Below are 20,583 nucleotides of genomic sequence, written 5' to 3' on the forward strand. Positions count from 1 at the left end.
AGGTCTAAACTAGGACTAAACCAGGACTCAACCTGGACTAAACCAGGTCTAAACCAAGACTAAACCAGGTCTAAACCAGGACTAAACCAGGTATAAAGGACTAAACCAGGACTAAACCAGGACTAAACCAGGTCTGAACCAGGTTTAAACCAGGACTAAACCAGGTCTAAACCAGGACTAAACCAGGACTAAACCTGGTCCAAACCAGGTTTAAACCAGGACTAAACCAGGTCCAAACCAGGTGTAAACCAGGACTAAACCAGGTCTAAACCAGGACTAAACCAGGACTAAACCAGGTCCAAACCAGGTGTAAACCAGGACTAAACCTGGTCCAAACCAGGTCTAAACCAGGACTAAACCAGGTCTAAACCAGGTCCAAACCAGGTCTAAACCAGTACTAATCCAGGACTAAACCAGGACTAAACCAGGTCTAAACCAGGACTAAACCAGGTCTAAACCAGGATTAAACCAGGACTAAACCAGGTCCAAACCAGGTCTAAACCAGGACTAAACCAGGTCTAAACCAGGTCTAAACCAGGACTAAACCAGGACTAAACCAGGTCTGAACCAGGTCTAAACCAGGACTAAACCAGTTCTATACCAGGACTAAACCAGGACTAAACCAGGTCTAAACCAGGTCCAAACCAGGTCTAAACCAGTACTAATCCAGGACTAAACCAGGACTAAACCAGGTCTAAACCAGGACTAAACCAGGTCTAAACCAGGATTAAACCAGGTATTAAGGGTCTAAACCAGGAATAAACCAGGACTAAACCAGGTCCAAACCAGGTCTAAACCAGGACTAAACCAGGTCTAAACCAGGTCTAAACCAGGACTAAACCAGGACTAAACCAGGTCTGAACCAGGTCTAAACCAGTTTTAAACCAGGACTAAACCAGGACTAAACCAGGTCTAAACCAGGACTAAACCAGGTCTAAACCAGGACTAAACCAGGACTAAACCAGGACTAAACCAGGTCTAAACCAGGTCTAAACCAGGTCTAAACCAGGTGTAAACCAGGTCTAAACCAGGTCCAAACCAGTACTAAACCAGGACTAAACCAGGACTAAACCAGGTCTAAACCAGGACTAAACCAGGACTAAACCAGGTCTAAACCAGGACTAAACCAGGTCTAAACCAGGACTAAACCAGGTCTAAACCAGGACTAAACCAGGACTAAACCAGGACTAAACCAGGTCTAAACCAGGTCTAAACCAGGACTAAACCAGGACTAAACCAGGTCTGAACCAGGTCTAAACCAGTACTAAACCAGTTCTAAACCAGGACTAAACCAGGACTAAACCAGGTCTAAACCAGGACTAAACCAGGACTAAACCTGGTCCAAACCAGGTCTAAACCAGGACTAAACCAGGTCTGAACCAGGTCTAAACCAGGACTAAACCAGGACTAAACCAGGTCTGAACCAGGTCTAAACCAGGACTAAACCAGTTCTAAACCAGGACTAAACCAGGACTAAACCAGGTCTAAACCAGGACTAAACCTGGTCCAAACCAGGTCTAAACCAGGACTAAACCAGGTCTGAACCAGGTCTTAACCAGGTCTAAACCAGGTCTAAACCAGTACTAAACCAGGACTAAACCAGGACTAAACCAGGTCTAAACCAGGTCTAAACCAGGACTAAAACAGGTCTAAACCAGGACTAAACCAGGATTAAACCAGGTCTAAACCAGGACTAAAACAAGTCTAAACCAGGACTAAACCAGGACTAAACCAGGACTAAACCAGGACTTAACCTGGACTAAACCATGACTAAACCAGGTCTAAACCAAGACTAAACCAGGTCTAAACCAGGACTAAACCAGGTATAAAGGACTAAACCAGGACTAAACCAGTTCTAAACCAGGTCTAAACCAGGACTAAACCAGTTCTAAACCAGGATTAAACCAGGACTAAACCAGGTCTAAACCAGGACTAAACCTGGACTAAACCTGGTCCAAACCAGGTTTAAACCAGGACTAAACCAGGTCTAAACCAGGACTAAACCAGGACTAAACCAGGACTAAACCAGGTATAAACCAGGAATAAACCAGGACTAAACCAGGTCCAAACCAGGACTAAACCAGGACTAAACCTGGTCCAAACCAGGTCTAAACCAGGACTAAACAAGGACTAAACAAGGACTAAACCAGGTCTAAACCAGGACTAAAACAGGTCTAAACCAGGACTAAACCGGGACTAAACCAGGACTAAACCAGGTCTAAACCAGGACTAAAACAGGTCTAAACTAGGACTAAACCAGGACTCAACCTGGACTAAACCAGGTCTAAACCAAGACTAAACCAGGTCTAAACCAGGACTAAACCAGGTATAAAGGACTAAACCAGGACTAAACCAGGACTAAACCAGGTCTGAACCAGGTTTAAACCAGGAATAAACCAGTTCTAAACCAGGATTAAACCAGGACTAAACCAGGTCTAAACCAGGACTAAACCAGGACTAAACCTGGTCCAAACCAGGTTTAAACCAGGACTAAACCAGGTCCAAACCAGGTGTAAACCAGGACTAAACCAGGTCTAAACCAGGACTAAACCAGGACTAAACCAGGTCCAAACCAGGTGTAAACCAGGACTAAACCTGGTCCAAACCAGGTCTAAACCAGGACTAAACCAGGTCTAAACCAGGTGTAAACCAGGTCCAAACCAGGTCTAAACCAGTACTAATCCAGGACTAAACCAGGACTAAACCAGGTCTAAACCAGGACTAAACCAGGTCTAAACCAGGATTAAACCAGGTCTAAACCAGGACTAAAACAGGTCTAAACCAGGACTAAACCAGGACTAAACCAGGACTAAACCAGGACTTAACCTGGACTAAACCATGACTAAACCAGGTCTAAACCAAGACTAAACCAGGTCTAAACCAGGACTAAACCAGGACTAAACCAGGTCCAAACCAGGTCTAAACCAGGATTAAACCAGGACTAAACCAGGTCTAAAGGACGAAACCAGGACTAAACCAGGTCTAAACCAGGTCCAAACCAGGTCTAAACCAGGACTAAACCAGGTATAAAGGACGAAACCAGGACTAAACCAGGTCTAAACCAGGACTAAACCAGTTCTAAACCAGGATTAAACCAGGACTAAACCAGGTCTAAACCAGGACTAAACCAGGACTAAACCTGGTCCAAACCAGGTTTAAACCAGGACTAAACCAGGTCTAAACCAGGACTAAACCAGGTATTAAGGGTCTAAACCAGGAATAAACCAGGACTAAACCAGGTCCAAACCAGGTCTAAACCAGGACTAAGCCAGGTCTAAACCAGGTCTAAACCAGGACTAAACCAGGACTAAACCAGGTCTGAACAAGGTCTAAACCAGGACTAAACCAGTTCTAAACCAGGACTAAACTAGGACTAAACCTGGTCCAAACCAGGTCTAAACCAGGACTAAACCAGGTCTGAACCAGGTCTAAACCAGGTCTAAACCTGGTCCAAACCAGGTCTAAACCAGGTCTAAACCAGTACTAAACCAGGACTAAACCAGGTCTAAACCAGGTGTAAACCAGGTCTAAACCAGGTCTAAACCAGTACTAAACCAGGACTAAACCAGGACTAAACCAGGTCTAAACCAGGACTAAAACAGGTCTAAACCAGGACTAAACCAGGACTAAACCAGGACTAAACCAGGTCTAAACCAGGACTAAAACAGGTCTAAACCAGGACTAAACCAGGACTAAACCAGGTCTAAACCAAGACTAAACCAGGTCTAAACCAGGTATAAAGGACTAAACCAGGACTAAACCAGGTCCAAACCAGGTCTAAACCAGGACTAAACCAGGACTAAACCAGGTCTGAACCAGGTCTAAACCAGGACTAAACCAGTTCTAAACCAGGATTAAACCAGGACTAAACCAGGTCTAAACCAGGTGTAAACCAGGTCCAAACCAGGTTTAAACCAGGACTAAACCAGGTCTAAACCAGGTGTAAACCAGGACTAAACCAGGTGTAAACCAGGTCAAAACCAGGACTAAACCAGGTCCAAACCAGGTCTAAACAAGGACTAAACCAGGTCTAAACCAGGTCTAAACCAGGACTAAACCAGGACTAAACCAGGACTAAACCAGGACTAAACCAGGACTAAACCAGGACTAAACCAGTTCTAAACCAGGACTAAACCAGGACTAAACCAGGTCTAAACCAGGACTAAACCAGGACTAAACCTGGTCCAAACCAGGTCTAAACCAGGACTAAACCAGGTCTGAACCAGGTCTAAACCAGGACTAAACCAGTTTTAAACCAGGACTAAACCAGGACTAAACCAGGTCTAAACCAGGACTAAACCAGGACTAAACCTGGTCCAAACCAGGTCCAAACCAGGACTAAACCAGGTCTAAACCAGGTGTAAACCAGGTGTAAACCAGGTCTAAACCAGGTCTAAACCAGTACTAAACCAGGACTAAACCAGGTCTAAACCAGGACTAAACCAGGACTAAACCAGGACTGAACCAGGTCTAAACCAGGACTAAAACAGGTCTAAACCAGAACTAAACCAGGACTAAACCAGGACTAAACCATGACTAAACCAGGTCCAAACCAAGACTAAACCAGGTCTAAACCAGGACTAAACCAGGTCTAAACCAGTTCTAAACCAGGACTAAACCAGGTCTAAACCAGGACTAAACCAGAACTAAACCTGGTCCAAACCAGGTCTAAACCAGGACTAAACCAGTTCTAAACCAGGATTAAACCAGGACTAAACCAGGTCTAAACCAGGACTAAACCAGGACTAAACCTGGTCCAAACCAGGTTTAAACCAGGACTAAACCAGGTCTAAACCAGGACTAAACCAGGTATTAAGGGTCTAAACCAGGAATAAACCAGGACTAAACCAGGTCCAAACCAGGTCTAAACCAGGACTAAGCCAGGTCTAAACCAGGTCTAAACCAGGACTAAACCAGGACTAAACCAGGTCTGAACAAGGTCTAAACCAGGACTAAACCAGTTCTAAACCAGGACTAAACTAGGACTAAACCTGGTCCAAACCAGGTCTAAACCAGGACTAAACCAGGTCTGAACCAGGTCTAAACCAGGTCTAAACCTGGTCCAAACCAGGTCTAAACCAGGTCTAAACCAGTACTAAACCAGGACTAAACCAGGTCTAAACCAGGTGTAAACCAGGTCTAAACCAGGTCTAAACCAGTACTAAACCAGGACTAAACCAGGACTAAACCAGGTCTAAACCAGGACTAAAACAGGTCTAAACCAGGACTAAACCAGGACTAAACCAGGACTAAACCAGGTCTAAACCAGGACTAAAACAGGTCTAAACCAGGACTAAACCAGGACTAAACCAGGACTAAACCAGGTCTAAACCAAGACTAAACCAGGTCTAAACCAGGACTAAACCAGGACTAAACCAGGTATAAAGGACTAAACCAGGACTAAACCAGGTCCAAACCAGGTCTAAACCAGGACTAAACCAGGACTAAACCAGGTCTGAACCAGGTCTAAACCAGGACTAAACCAGTTCTAAACCAGGATTAAACCAGGACTAAACCAGGTCTAAACCAGGTGTAAACCAGGACTAAACCTGGTCCAAACCAGGTTTAAACCAGGACTAAACCAGGTCTAAACCAGGTGTAAACCAGGACTAAACCAGGTGTAAACCAGGTCAAAACCAGGACTAAACCAGGTCCAAACCAGGTCTAAACAAGGACTAAACCAGGTCTAAACCAGGTCTAAACCAGGACTAAACCAGGACTAAATCAGGACTAAACCAGGACTAAACCAGGTTTAAACCAGGACTAAACCAGGACTAAACCAGGTCTGAACCAGGTCTAAACCAGGACTAAACCAGTTCTAAACCAGGACTAAACCAGGACTAAACCAGGTCTAAACCAGGACTAAACCAGGACTAAACCTGGTCCAAACCAGGTCTAAACCAGGACTAAACCAGGTCTGAACCAGGTCTAAACCAGGACTAAACCAGTTTTAAACCAGGACTAAACCAGGACTAAACCAGGTCTAAACCAGGACTAAACCAGGACTAAACCTGGTCCAAACCAGGTCCAAACCAGGACTAAACCAGGTCTAAACCAGGTCTAAACCAGTACTAAACCAGGACTAAACCAGGTCTAAACAAGGACTAAAACAGGTCTAAACCAGGACTAAACCAGGACTAAACCAGGACTGAACCAGGTCTAAACCAGGACTAAAACAGGTCTAAACCAGAACTAAACCAGGACTAAACCAGGACTAAACCATGACTAAACCAGGTCCAAACCAAGACTAAACCAGGTCTAAACCAGGACTAAACCAGGTCTAAACCAGGTCTAAACCAGGACTAAACCAGGACTAAACCAGTTCTAAACCAGGACTAAACCAGGTCTAAACCAGGACTAAACCAGAACTAAACCTGGTCCAAACCAGGTCTAAACCAGGACTAAACCAGGTCTAAACCAGGTGTAAACCAGGACTAAACCAGGACTAAACCAGGTCTAAACCAGGACTAAAACAGGTCTAAACCAGGACTAAACCAGGACTAAACCAGGACTAAACCAGGTATAAAGGACTAAACCAGGACTAAACCAGGTCTAAACCAGGACTAAACCAGGACTAAACCAGGTCTGAACCAGGTCTAAACCAGGACTAAACCAGTTCTAAACCAGGATTAAACCAGGACTAAACCTGGTCTAAACCAGGACTAAACCAGGTCTAAACCAGGTCTAAACCAGGACTAAACCAGGACTAAACCAGGTCTGAACCAGGTCTAAACCAGGACTAAACCAGTTCTAAACCAGGACTAAACCAGGACTAAACCAGGACTAAACCAGGTCTAAACCAGGACTAAACTAGGACTAAACCAGGTCTAAACCAGGTCTAAACCAGGACTAAACCAGGTCTAAACCAGGACTAAACAAGGTCTAAACCAGGACTAAACCAGGTCTAAAACAGGTCTAAACCAGGACTAAACCAGGTCTAAACCAGGACTAAACCAGGACTAAACCAGGTCTAAACCAGGACTAAACTAGGACTAAACCTGGTCCAAACCAGGTCTAAACCAGGACTAAACCAGGTCTGAACCAGGTCTAAACCAGGACTAAACCAGTTCTAAACCAGGACTAAACCAGGACTAAACCTGGTCCAAACCAGGTCTAAACCAGGACTAAACCAGGTCTAAACCAGGACTAAACCAGTTCTTAACCAGGACTAAACCAGGACTAAACCTGGTCCAAACCAGGTCTAAACCAGGACTAAACCAGGTCTAAACCAGGACTAAACCAGGTCTAAACCAGGTGTAAACCAGGTCTAAACCAGGACTAAACATAATTGATGTTTTTTGGGGAAATCTCTTTTTTTTGCAACATACTTTAATCTTAAACATCCACAAATCGATTTCTTTGTGTTCTCAAACTTTGAGCTAAGAACATGATCTTTACTCATTTTGTTCAATGTTTAACTTTCTCTCTCTTTGTGACAGGTCCAGAGTCCAGACCCCCGACCAGTCCTGGTTTAGACCTGGTTTAGTCCTGGTTTAGTCCTGGTTTAGACCTGGTTTAGACCTGGTTTAGACCTGGTTTAGACCTGGTTTAGTCCTGGTTTAGTCCTGGTTTAGACCTGGTTTAGTCCGTCCTGGTTTAGACCTGTTTTAGACCTGGTTTAGTCCTGGTTTAGACCTTGTTTAGTCCTGGTTTAGACCTGGTTTAGACCTTGTTTAGTCCTGGTTTAGACCTGGTTTAGTCCTGGTTTAGACCTGGTTTAGACCTGGTTTAGTCCTGGTTTAGTCCTGGTTTAGTCCTGGTTTAGTCCTGGTTTAGACCTGGTTTAGACCTGGTTTAGTCCTGGTTTAGTCCTGGTTTAGACCTGGTTTAGACCTGGTTTAGTCCTGGTTTAGTCCTGGTTTAGACCTGGTTTATTCCTGGTTTAGTCCTGGTTTAGTCCTGGTTTAGACCTGGTTTAGTCCTGGTTTAGACCTGTTTTAGACCTGGTTTAGTCCTGGTTTAGACCTTGTTTAGTCCTGGTTTAGACCTGGTTTAGTCCTGGTTTAGACCTGGTTTAGACCTGGTTTAGTCCTGGTTTAGTCCTGGTTTAGTCCTGGTTTAGACCTGGTTTAGTCCTGGTTTAGTCCTGGTTTAGTCCTGGTTTAGTCCTGGTTTAGACCTGGTTTAGTCCTGGTTTAGTCCTGGTTTAGTCTTGGTTTAGTCCTGGTTTAGTCCTGGTTTAGTCCTGGTTTAGTCTTGGTTTAGTCCTGGTTTAGTCCTGGTTTAGTCCTGGTTTAGTCTTGGTTTAGTCCTGGTTTAGTCTTGGTTTAGTCCTGGTTTAGTCCTGGTTTAGACATGTACCAGGTGGTCCCGGGTGGTGCGGGGGGGACTGACCTGGATGCCCTCCCGAAGCAGCAGCACCAGAGGGCGTCGCGACCTCTGGTTGGCGCCGGGGTCATTGGGCTGTTCCTGGTGGTTGCCGCGGTAACGTCCTGGTGTTATTACATCGCGTCGCTGAGAAAAGCTGAGCTCCTGAAGACGCAGCTCCTGGACCTGAACAAGGACGGATACATCATCAGGAACCAGGCGGGGGCCATCGTCTTCAGGATGCACTTCAGGTCAGGACTTCAGGTCAGGTCAGGAGGTCAGGTCAGGAGGTCAGGACTTCAGGTCAGGAGGTCAGGCTTCAGGTCAGGAGGTCAGGACTTCAGGTCAAGACTTCAGGTCAAGACTTCAGGTCAGGACTCAGACCTGGTTCAGACCTGGTTCAGACCCGGTTCAGACCTGGTTCAGACCCGGTTCAGACCCGGTTCAGACCTGGTTCAGACCCGGTTCAGACCCGGTTCAGACCTGGTTCAGACCCGGTTCAGACCCGGTTCAGACCTGGTTCAGACCCGGCTCAGACCCTGTTCAGACCTGGTTCAGACCTGGTTCAGACCTGGTTCAGACCCGGCTCAGACCCGGTTCAGACCTGGTTCAGACCCGGTTCAGACCCGGTTCAGACCCGGTTCAGACCTGGTTCAGACCCGGTTCAGACCCGGTTCAGACCCGGTTCAGACCCGGCTCAGACCCTGTTCAGACCTGGTTCAGACCTGGTTCAGACCCGGTTCAGACCCGGTTCAGACCCTGTCCTCCTCAGGTCCGGGACCCTGGACCTGGACTCGTGTTCTAAGGAGGGGCAGATCCTGAGCTGCAGTCGCACGTCAGACGCTCGTGGCTTGTTCTTCTTCATCGAGACGGTGCGTCCCAAAGACACGGTGCAGTGTTACCGTGTTCGCTGGGAGGAGACGGCGCCGCACGTTCCCGTTGAGCACGCCATGAGTTACAGTTTGGGTCACTGGTACGGCGGCGCCCTGTCGGCCACGCAGCACTGGCCCATCGCCGTGTCGGGGCAGCAGCCGCCCAAGCCCTTCGTCACCAGCGACATCATCTCCAACCGCAACAACTTTGGAGGTACTTTTAGTCACTCTGCACCTTTCACCACACAACGTCCGTCCACACCAGGGGGTGGCGCTCTTACCACAGAAGTGAGGCTGCCAGTCTGCCCCACAGTCACCAACGCGGCGCCCACGGGCCCCTGGGGGCCCCTTGGGCCTCTTTCAGTCGCCCGCATGGACCTCACCAAGGCAAATGGTTCATTATAATTCAACTAAATCTATATATTTTCTACAACATAATTATTGGCCCATTTGGGCCCTGGACCTGCTCTGGGCCGTGTGGGCGAAGTGTCTTGCTCAAGTGTCCTCCTCTTCTCCTCCTCGTCTCCTCACTCCTTCTCTCCTTTCCTCAGGGATCCTGGAGAGTTACTGGCTCTCGTCCAACGCCACGGCGATCAAAATCAACGGCTCGGTCCCGTTCCACTTGGGCTGGAACGACACGGACAAGACCATGTTGTTCCAGGCGCGTTACAGCGACAGCCCGTTCCAGCCCGGGCCCAACGAGGCGCCCATCGCCGAGCTGAGCTACCGCGTGTGCGTGGGCCTCGACGTCACCTCCATCCACAAGTACATGGTGCGACGATACTTCAACAAACCCTACAAAGTCCCCGCCAAGGTCATGTTCCAGCACCCCACCTGGTCCACCTGGGCGCTGCACAAGACGGACGTGGACCAGAAGAAGCTGCTGGCGTACGCCGCCAACATCAAGAAGCACAACTTCACCTGCAGCCAACTGGAGCTGGACGACCGCTACACCAGAGGCTACGGCGAGTTCGGCTTCGACCCGGAGAAGTTCCCCAACGCCAGCGCCATGTTCCAGAAGCTCAAATCCGACGGGTTCCTCGTGTCTTTGTGGACGCATCCGTTTGTGAACTACGAGTCGGCCAACTTCCACGCCTGCGTCGAGCGAGGGCTGTTCGTCCGGGAGCCGACCGGGAAACTGCCCGCTCTGGTCCGATGGTGGAACGGGATCGGTGGGATTCTGGACTTCACCAATCAAGAAGCACGAGAATGGTTTTCGCACCAGCTCCGTTCTCTGCGCTCACAATACGGCGTCGCGTCGTTTAAGTTTGACGCCGGAGAGACCAACTATTTACCGTGGAGGTTCAGCACCAAAGAACCGGTGCGGGACCCGAGCGTCTTCACCCGGCGCTACACGGAGATGGCGATCCCGTACAACGACCGCGCCGAGCTGAGGAGCGGGTACCAGTCGCAGAACATCTCGTGCTTCTTTCGCCCCATCGACCGCGACTCCGTCTGGGGCTACGAGCTCGGGCTGAAGTCGCTCATTCCCACCGTTCTGACCATCAGCATCCTCGGCTACCAGTTCATCCTGCCGGACATGATCGGGGGAAACGCTTACCTGAACCGCACGGACGGCGGGCGCGTGTTGCCCGACCGCGAGCTCTACATCCGCTGGCTGGAGCTGTCGGCCTTCATGCCGTCCATGCAGTTCTCCATCCCGCCCTGGGAGTACGACATGGAGGTGGTGGAGATCGCCCGGAAGTACACGGCGCTGCACGAGAGCATCGTGGCGCCGCGCGTCCTGGAGCTGGCCGGCGAGGTGCTGGACACGGGCGACCCCATCATCAGGCCTCTGTGGTGGATCGCCACGGGAGACGAGACGGCCTACAAGATCGACTCGCAGTTCCTGATCGGGGACGACCTGATGGTGGCGCCGGTGCTGGAGCCGGGGAAACAGGAGCGGGACATTTACCTGCCGGCCGGGCGCTGGAGGAGCTACAAAGGCGAGCGCTTTGATATCAAAGAACCTCTGCACCTGACGGACTATCCTGTGGACCTGGACGAGATCGCCTACTTCCTCTGGGTCTGAAAGCACATGCTCAGAGCCGGTTTAGAGCTGGTTTAGAGCTGGTTTAGAGCTGGTTTAGAGCTGGTTTATTCCTGGTTTAGTCCTGGTTTAGACCTGGTTTAGACCTGGTTTAGACCTGGTTTAGTCCTGGTTTAGTCCTGGTTTAGACCTGGTTTAGACCTGGTTTAGACCTGGTTTAGAGCTGGTTTATTCCTGGTTTAGAGCTGGTTTAGAGCTGGTTTAGAGCTGGTTTAGAGCTGGTTTATTCCTGGTTTAGTCCAGGTTTAGACCTGGTTTAGTCCTGGTTTAGTCCTGGTTTAGACCTGGTTTAGACCTGGTTTAGTCCTGGTTTAGTCCTGGTTTAGACCTGGTTTAGACCTGGTTTAGACCTGGTTTAGACCTGGTTTAGTCCTGGTTTAGACCTGGTTTAGACCTGGTTTAGACCTGGTTTAGTCCTGGTTTAGACCTGGTTTAGACCTGGTTTAGACCTGGTTTAGTCCTGGTTTAGTCCTGGTTTAGACCTGGTTTAGACCTGGTTTAGACCTGGTTTAGTCCTGGTTTAGTCCTGGTTTAGTCCTGGTTTAGACCTGGTTTAGACCTGGTTTAGTCCTGGTTTAGTCCTGGTTTAGACCTGGTTTAGACCTGGTTTAGACCTGGTTTAGACCTGGTTTAGTCCTGGTTTAGTCCTGGTTTAGTCCTGGTTTAGACCTGGTTTAGACCTGGTTTAGACCTGGTTTAGTCCTGGTTTAGACCTGGTTTAGACCTGGTTTAGTCCTGGTTTAGACCTGGTTTAGACCTGGTTTAGACCTGGTTTAGTCCTGGTTTAGTCCTGGTTTAGTCCTGGTTTAGACCTGGTTTAGACCTGGTTTAGTCCTGGTTTAGTCCTGGTTTAGTCCTGGTTTAGTCCTGGTTTAGACCTGGTTTAGACCTGGTTTAGTCCTGGTTTAGACCTGGTTTAGTCCTGGTTTAGTCCTGGTTTAGACCTGGTTTAGTCCTGGTTTAGTCCTGGTTTAGACCTGGTTTAGTCCTGGTTTAGTCCTGGTTTAGACCTGGTTTAGACCTGGTTTAGACCTGGTTTAGTCCTGGTTTAGTCCTGGTTTAGTCCTGGTTTAGACCTGGTTTAGTCCTGGTTTAGTCCTGGTTTAGTCCTGGTTTAGACCTGGTTTAGACCTGGTTTAGTCCTGGTTTAGACCTGGTTTAGACCTGGTTTAGACCTGGTTTAGACCTGGTTTAGTCCTGGTTTAGACCTGGTTTAGACCTGGTTTAGACCTGGTTTAGACCTGGTTTAGTCCTGGTTTAGTCCTGGTTTAGACCTGGTTTAGACCTGGTTTAGACCTGGTTTAGACCTGGTTTAGTCCTGGTTTAGACCTGGTTTAGTCCTGGTTTAGACCTGGTTTAGTCCTGGTTTAGTCCTGGTTTAGTCCTGGTTTAGTCCTGGTTTAGACCTGGTTTAGTCCTGGTTTAGACCTGGTTTAGTCCTGGTTTAGTCCTGGTTTAGACCTGGTTTAGTCCTGGTTTAGTCCTGGTTTATATCTGGTTTAGACCTGGTTTAGTTCTGGTTTAGTCCTGGTTTAGTCCTGGTTTAGTCCTGGTTTAGTCCTGGTTTATATCTGGTTTAGACCTGGTTTAGTTCTGGTTTAGTCCTGGTTTAGTCCTGGTTTAGTCCTGGTTTATATCTGGTTTAGACCTGGTTTAGTTCTGGTTTAGTCCTGGTTTAGTCCTGGTTTAGTCCTGGTTTAGTCCTGGTTTATATCTGGTTTAGACCTGGTTTAGTTCTGGTTTAGTTCTGGTTTAGTCCTGGTTTAGTCCTGGTTTAGTCCTGGTTTAGTCCTGGTTTAGACCTGGTTTAGACCTGGTTTAGACCTGGTTTAGTCCTGGTTTAGACCTGGTTTAGTCCTGGTTTAGTCCTGGTTTAGACCTGGTTTAGACCTGGTTTAGACCTGGTTTAGTCCTGGTTTAGACCTGGTTTAGTCCTGGTTTAGTCCTGGTTTAGTCCTGGTTTAGACCTGGTTTAGTCCTGGTTTAGTCCTGGTTTAGTCCTGGTTTAGACCTGGTTTAGACCTGGTTTAGACCTGGTTTAGACCTGGTTTAGTCCTGGTTTAGTCCTGGTTTAGACCTGGTTTAGTCCTGGTTTAGACCTGGTTTAGTCCTGGTTTAGTCCTGGTTTAGACCTGGTTTAGTCCTGGTTTAGTCCTGGTTTATATCTGGTTTAGACCTGGTTTAGTTCTGGTTTAGTCCTGGTTTAGTCCTGGTTTAGTCCTGGTTTAGTCCTGGTTTATATCTGGTTTAGACCTGGTTTAGTTCTGGTTTAGTCCTGGTTTAGTCCTGGTTTAGTCCTGGTTTAGTCCTGGTTTATATCTGGTTTAGACCTGGTTTAGTTCTGGTTTAGTCCTGGTTTAGTCCTGGTTTAGTTCTGGTTTAGACCTGGTTTAGTTCTGGTTTAGTTCTGGTTTAGTCCTGGTTTAGTCCTGGTTTAGTCCTGGTTTAGTCCTGGTTTATATCTGGTTTAGACCTGGTTTAGTTCTGGTTTAGTTCTGGTTTAGTCCTGGTTTAGTCCTGGTTTAGTCCTTTGACACTTTGTCTTCAGTGAAAACCTCTTCATTTAAAAAGCTGAAATAAAATAATTTGAGTGAAAATTTGAGTTATTTTTTCAAACACATTTTACACCGAGTTTGTGTTGTTGCTGCACTAGCTTAGCTTTAGCTTTAGCTTTAGCTTTAGCTTTAGCTTTAGCTTTAGCTTTAGCTTTAGCTTTAGCTTAGCTTGTTTGGTAACAACAGGGGGAGATTAAGGACACTTTAAACACTCTTTCAGGAGAGAAAGTAAGTTCATTAGGCATTTAACCCTATTGTTCTGCACCTGGCAGTTTAACCCTATTGTTCTGCACCTGGCAGTTTAACCCTATTGTTCTGCACCTGGCAGTTTAACCCTATTGTTCTGCACCTGGCAGTTTAACCCTATTGTTCTGCACCTGGCAGTTTAACCCTATTGTTCTGCACCTGGCAGTTTAACCCTATAGTTCTGCACCTGGCAGTTTAACCCTATTGTTCTGCACCTGGCAGTTTAACCCTATTGTTCTGCACCTGGCAGTTTAACCCTATAGTTCTGCACCTGGCAGTTTAACCCTATTGTTCTGCACCTGGCAGTTTAACCCTATTGTTCTGCACCTGCCGCTTGTATTAGATGTTAATCAGGTACTCATCAGTGATGAAGATGGTTAGTTTCAGGTGAAACTTTAAACAGCTTTTATCAGGAGGCTCCGCCCTGAGACGATGATGCAACGCTCCAGGACCAATGAGAGATTCACCCTCTTTCTCACATTCTCCTCCCCCTCTCTCCCCATCTATCCTCCCCCTCTCTCCTTCTCCCTCTCTCCTCCCTCTCTCCTCCCCCTCTCTCCTTCTCCCTCTCTCCTCCCTCTCTCCTCTCCCTCTCTCCTCCCCTCTTTCCCTCTCTCTCCTCCCCTCTCACCCTCCCTCTCTCCACCCTCTCTCCCCATCATCCTCCACCCCTCTCACCTTCTCCCTCACTCCTCCCACTCTCCTCCCCCCTCACACCACCCCTATCTCCTCCCCCCACTCCTCTCCCTCTCTCCTCCCCTCTTTCCCTCTCTCTCCCTCTCCCTCTCTCCTCCCCTCTTCCCTCTCACCTCCCCACACTCCTCCGCTCTCTCCCCAACTCTCCCCCTCTCACCTCTCCCTCTCTCCCCCCTCTTTCCCTCTCTCACCCCCCCTCTCCATCCCTCTCCCTCCCCCTCCCTCCTCTCCCCTCTCTCCCCTCCCTCTCATCCTCCCCTCTCTCCCATCACACCACCCCTCACGCCCCTCTATCCACCCCCTCACTCCTCTCCCTCTCTCCTCCCTCTCTCCTCCCCCTCTCTCCTCCCCTATCTCCTCCCCCCTCTCTCCTCCCCCCTCTCCTCCTTCTCCCTCTCCTACTCCCTCTCACCTCCCCTCACCTCCCCCTCTCCCTCCCCAACACCACCCCCACACACCTCCCCCTCCTCCCCCTCTCTCACTCCTCCCTCTCTCCTCCCCCTCTCTCCTCCCCTCTTTCCCTCTCTCTCCTCCCCCTCTCTCCACTCCTCTCCTCCCCTCTCACCCCATCTATCCTCCCCTCTCACCACCCCACTATCCTCCCCCTCTCTCCTTCTCCCACTCTCCTCCCCTCTCTCCTCCCCCTCTCACCTCCCATCTCCTCCCCCTCTCTCCTCCTCCCCTCTCTCCTTCTCCCTCTCTCCTCCCTCTCTCCTCCCCCTCTCTCCTCCCCTCTTTCCCTCTCTCTCCTCCCCCTCTCTCCTCTCCCTCTCTCCTCCCTCTCTCCTCCCCCTCTCCTCCCCTATCTCCTCCCCCCCTCACTCCTCTCCCTCTCTCCTTCCCTCTTTCCCCCCTCTCTCCTCTCCCTCTCTCCCCTCCCTCTCTCCTCCCCTCTCTCCCCATCTATCCTCCCCTCTCTCCCCCTCTATCCTCCCCCTCACTCCTTCTCCCTCTCTCCTCCCCTATCTCCTCCCCCTCTCTCCTCTCCCTCTCTCCTCCCCTCTTTCCCTCTCTCTCCTCCCCCTCTCTCCTCCCCCTCTCTCCTCCCTCTCTCCCCCTCTCTCCCCCTCTCTCCTCCCTCTCTCCCCCTCTATCCTCTCCCTCTCTCCCTTCTCCCTCTCCTCCTCCCTCTCTCCCCCTCTCTCCTCCCTCCTCTCCTCCCTCTCTCCTCCCCTATCTCCTCCCCCTCACTCCTCTCCCACTCTCCTCCCCTCTTTCCCTCTCTCCACCCCCTCTCTCCTCCCCTATCTCCTCCCCCTCTCTCCTCTCCCTCTCTCCTCCCCTCTTCCCTCTCTCTCCTCCCCCTCTCTCCTCTCCCTCTCTCCTCTCCTCTCTCCTCCCCTCTCTCCCCATCTATCCTCCCCTCTCTCCCCCTCTATCCTCCCCCTCTCTCCTTCTCCCTCTCTCCTCCCTCTCTCCTCCCCCTCTCTCCTCCCCTATCTCCTCCCCCTCTCTCCTCCCCCTCTCTCCTTCTCCCTCTCTCCTCCCTCTCCTCCCCCCTCTCTCCTCCCCTATCTCCTCCCCCTCTCTCCTCTCCCTCTCTCCTCCCCTCTTTCCCTCTCTCTCCTCTCCCTCTCTCCCCTCCCTCACTCCTCCCCTCTCTCCCCATCTATCCTCCCCTCTCTCCCCCTCTATCCTCCCCCTCTCTCCTTCTCCCTCTCTCCTCCCTCTCTCCTCCCCTATCTCCTCCCCCTCTCTCCTCTCCCTCTCTCCTCCCCTCTTTCCCTCTCTCTCCTCCCCCTCTCTCCTCTCCCTCTATCCTCCCCCTCTCTCCTCCCTCTCTCCCCCTCTCTCCTCCCTCTCTCCCCCTCTCTCCTCCCCCTCTCTCCTCCCCCTCTCTCCTCTCCCCTCTCTCCTTCTCCCTCTCTCCTCCCTCTCTCCCCCTCTCTCCTCCCTCTCTCCCCCTCTATCCTCCCCCTCTCTCCTTCTCCCTCTCTCCTCCCTCTCTCCTCCCCTATCTCCTCCCCCTCTCTCCTCTCCCTCTCTTCTCCCCTCTTTCCCTCTCTCTCCTCCCCCTCTCTCCTCCCCTATCTCCTCCCCCTCTCTCCTCTCCCTCTCTCCTCCCCTCTTTCCCTCTCTCTCCTCCCCCTCTCTCCTCTCCCTCTCTCCTCCCTCTCTCCCCATCTATCCTCCCCCTCTCTCCTTCTCCCTCTCTCCTCCCTCTCTCCTCCCCCTCTCTCCTCCCCTATCTCCTCCCCCTCTCTCCTCTCCCTCTCTCCTCCCCTCTTTCCCTCTCTCTCCTCTCCCTCTCTCCTCCCCTCTTTCCCTCTCTCTCCTCCCCCTCTCTCCTCCGCTCTCTCCCCATCTCTCCCCCTCTCTCCTCTCCCTCTCTCCTCCCCTCTTTCCCTCTCTCTCCCCCCTCTCTCTCTCTCTCTCTCTCCCCCCTCTCTCTCTCTCCCTCCCTCTCTCCCTCCCTCCCTCTCTCCTCCTCCTTGAGTTTATTTCAGTCTCTGGTCTGTTCACTTTAGAGTAAAACCAGCAGGAGGCCGGTCCATATTTAGTCGTGCTCATGCCACTCCCCCGTGCTCATGCCACTCCCCCGTGCACATGCCACTCCCCCGTGCACATGCCACTCCCCCGTGCTCATGCCACTCCCCCGTGCTCATGCCACTCCCCCGTGCTCATGCCACTCCCCCGTGCACATGCCACTCCCCCGTGCACATGCCACTCCCCCGTGCACATGCCACTCCCCCGTGCACATGCCACTCCCCCGTGCTCATGCCACTCCCCCGTGCACATGCCACTCCCCCGTGCACATGCCACTCCCCCGTGCTCATGCCACTCCCCCGTGCACATGCCACTCCCCCGTGCACATGCCACTCCCCCGTGCACATGCCACTCCCCCGTGCTCATGCCACTCCCCCGTGCACATGCCACTCCCCCGTGCACATGCCACTCCCCCGTGCACATGCCACTCCCCCGTGCTCATGCCACTCCCCCGTGCACATGCCACTCCCCCGTGCACATGCCACTCCCCCGTGCACATGCCACTCCCCCGTGCACATGCCACTCCCCCGTGCTCATGCCACTCCCCCGTGCACATGCCACTCCCCCGTGCACATGCCACTCCCCCGTGCTCATGCCACTCCCCCGTGCACATGCCACTCCCCCGTGCTCATGCCACTCCCCCGTGCTCATGCCACTCCCCCGTGCACATGCCACTCCCCCGTGCAAATGCCACTCCCCCGTGCACATGCCACTCCCCCGTGCACATGCCACTCCCCCGTGCACATGCCACTCCCCCGTGCACATGCCACTCCCCCGTGCTCATGCCACTCCCCCGTGCACATGCCACTCCCCCGTGCTCATGCCACTCCCCCGTGCACATGCCACTCCCCCGTGCACATGCCACTCCCCCGTGCTCATGCCACTCCCCCGTGCACATGCCACTCCCCCGTGCACATGCCACTCCCCCGTGCTCATGCCACTCCCCCGTGCACATGCCACTCCCCCGTGCTCATGCCACTCCCCCGTGCACATGCCACTCCCCCGTGCACATGCCACTCCCCCGTGCACATGCCACTCCCCCGTGCACATGCCACTCCCCCGTGCACATGCCACTCCCCCGTGCACATGCCACTCCCCCGTGCACATGCCACTCCCCCGTGCACATGCCACTCCCCCGTGCACATGCCACTCCCCCGTGCACATGCCACTCCCCCGTGCACATGCCACTCCCCCGTGCACATGCCACTCCCCCGTGCTCATGCCACTCCCCCGTGCACATGCCACTCCCCCGTGCACATGCCACTCCCCCGTGCTCATGCCACTCCCCCGTGCACATGCCACTCCCCCGTGCTCATGCCACTCCCCCGTGCTCATGCCACTCCCCCGTGCACATGCCACTCCCCCGTGCAAATGCCACTCCCCCGTGCACATGCCACTCCCCCGTGCACATGCCACTCCCCCGTGCACATGCCACTCCCCCGTGCACATGCCACTCCCCCGTGCTCATGCCACTCCCCCGTGCACATGCCACTCCCCCGTGCTCATGCCACTCCCCCGTGCACATGCCACTCCCCCGTGCACATGCCACTCCCCCGTGCTCATGCCACTCCCCCGTGCACATGCCACTCCCCCGTGCACATGCCACTCCCCCGTGCTCATGCCACTCCCCCGTGCACATGCCACTCCCCCGTGCTCATGCCACTCCCCCGTGCACATGCCACTCCCCCGTGCACATGCCACTCCCCCGTGCACATGCCACTCCCCCGTGCACATGCCACTCCCCCGTGCACATGCCACTCCCTGATACAGTGATACACTGACTGATACAACACACACGTGTGTTTGTTTATTAGCGCAACGGAGCTTCATTTTGTCCCGTACACTGAGGGAACTATATTATGATAGATCCATGCTCTTAGGCACGCGGGAACGTGTGGACGAGCCTGACGCGGCTGCAGGTGAGCGATAGGTGCGTTTTATGATTGATACGTGGCACGACAAATGATTTATCCACGACACGAGGAAATATGATAAAGAAATTTGCTGAAAAAAATCGTCCATACCACCTTTAAGTTTAGTTTCTAGTGGAAAAGTGTTTTTCAGGAGGAACATGGATCCTGGGCCAATGAGAGAAGAGCTGCCCCCTGCTGGAGCCAGGTGAGAACTACACTCTGCATGATCCAAACCAGGACCAAACCAGGACCAAACTAGGACCAAACCAGGACCAAACTAGGACCAAACCAGGACCAAACTAGGACCAAACTAGGACCAAACCAGGACCAAACTAGGACCAAACTAGGACCAAACTAGGACCAAACCAGGACCAAACTAGGACCAAACCAGGACCAAACTAGGACCAAACTAGGACCAAACCAGGACCAAACCAGGACCAAACCAGGACCAAACTAGGACCAAACTAGGACCAAACTAGGACCAAACCAGGACCAAACTAGGACCAAACTAGGACCAAACCAGGACCAAACTAGGACCAAACTAGGACCAAACTAGGACCAAACTAGGACCAAACTAGGACCAAACCAGGACCAAACTAGGACCAAACTAGGACCAAACTAGGACCAAACCAGGACCAAACTAGGACCAAACCAGGACCAAACTAGGACCAAACCAGGACCAAACTAGGACCAAACTAGGACCAAACTAGGACCAAACCAGGACCAAACTAGGACCAAACTAGGACCAAACTAGGACCAAACTAGGACCAAACCAGGACCAAACCAGGACCAAACCAGGTCTAAACCAGGTCTAAACCAGGACCAAACCAGGACCAAACTAGGACCAAACCAGGACCAAACCAGGACCAAACCAGGACCAAACTAGGACCAAACCAGGACCAAACCAGGACCAAACTAGGACCAAACTAGGACCAAACCAGGACCAAACCAGGACCAAACCAGGACCAAACCAGGTCTAAACCAGGTCTAAACCAGGACCAAACCAGGACCAAACCAGGACCAAACTAGGACCAAACTAGGACCAAACCAGGACCAAACCAGGACCAAACCAGGACCAAACTAGGACCAAACTAGGACCAAACTAGGACCAAACCAGGACCAAACTAGGACCAAACTAGGACCAAACTAGGACCAAACTAGGACCAAACCAGGACCAAACTAGGACCAAACCAGGACCAAACTAGGACCAAACCAGGACCAAACTAGGACCAAACTAGGACCAAACTAGGACCAAACTAGGACCAAACTAGGACCAAACCAGGACCAAACCAGGACCAAACCAGGTCTAAACCAGGTCTAAACCAGGTCTAAACCAGGACCAAACCAGGACCAAACTAGGACCAAACTAGGACCAAACTAGGACCAAACCAGGACCAAACCAGGACCAAACTAGGACCAAACTAGGACCAAACTAGGACCAAACCAGGACCAAACTA

General features: G+C 51.4%; 1 protein-coding gene across 1 annotated transcript; it reads left to right on the plus strand.

Annotated features, from left to right (window-relative positions):
* The first annotated feature begins 8,139 nt into the window (after positions 1 to 8,139).
* Positions 8,140 to 11,477, plus strand: myorg (myogenesis regulating glycosidase). The gene is made up of 3 exons (XM_072437739.1): positions 8,140 to 8,558; positions 9,080 to 9,393; positions 9,731 to 11,477. Exons 1-3 carry the CDS (start codon positions 8,296 to 8,298, stop codon positions 11,209 to 11,211), a joined length of 2,058 nt encoding a protein of 685 aa, XP_072293840.1. The 5' UTR covers positions 8,140 to 8,295; the 3' UTR covers positions 11,212 to 11,477.
* The last annotated feature ends 9,106 nt before the right edge of the window (positions 11,478 to 20,583 follow it).

The sequence above is a fragment of the Eucyclogobius newberryi genome, unplaced genomic scaffold (assembly GCF_026437365.1).
Source record: "Eucyclogobius newberryi isolate DKJ021-1_F unplaced genomic scaffold, fEucNew1.0.hap1 SCAF_85, whole genome shotgun sequence".
NCBI lineage: Eukaryota > Metazoa > Chordata > Actinopteri > Gobiiformes > Gobiidae > Eucyclogobius > Eucyclogobius newberryi.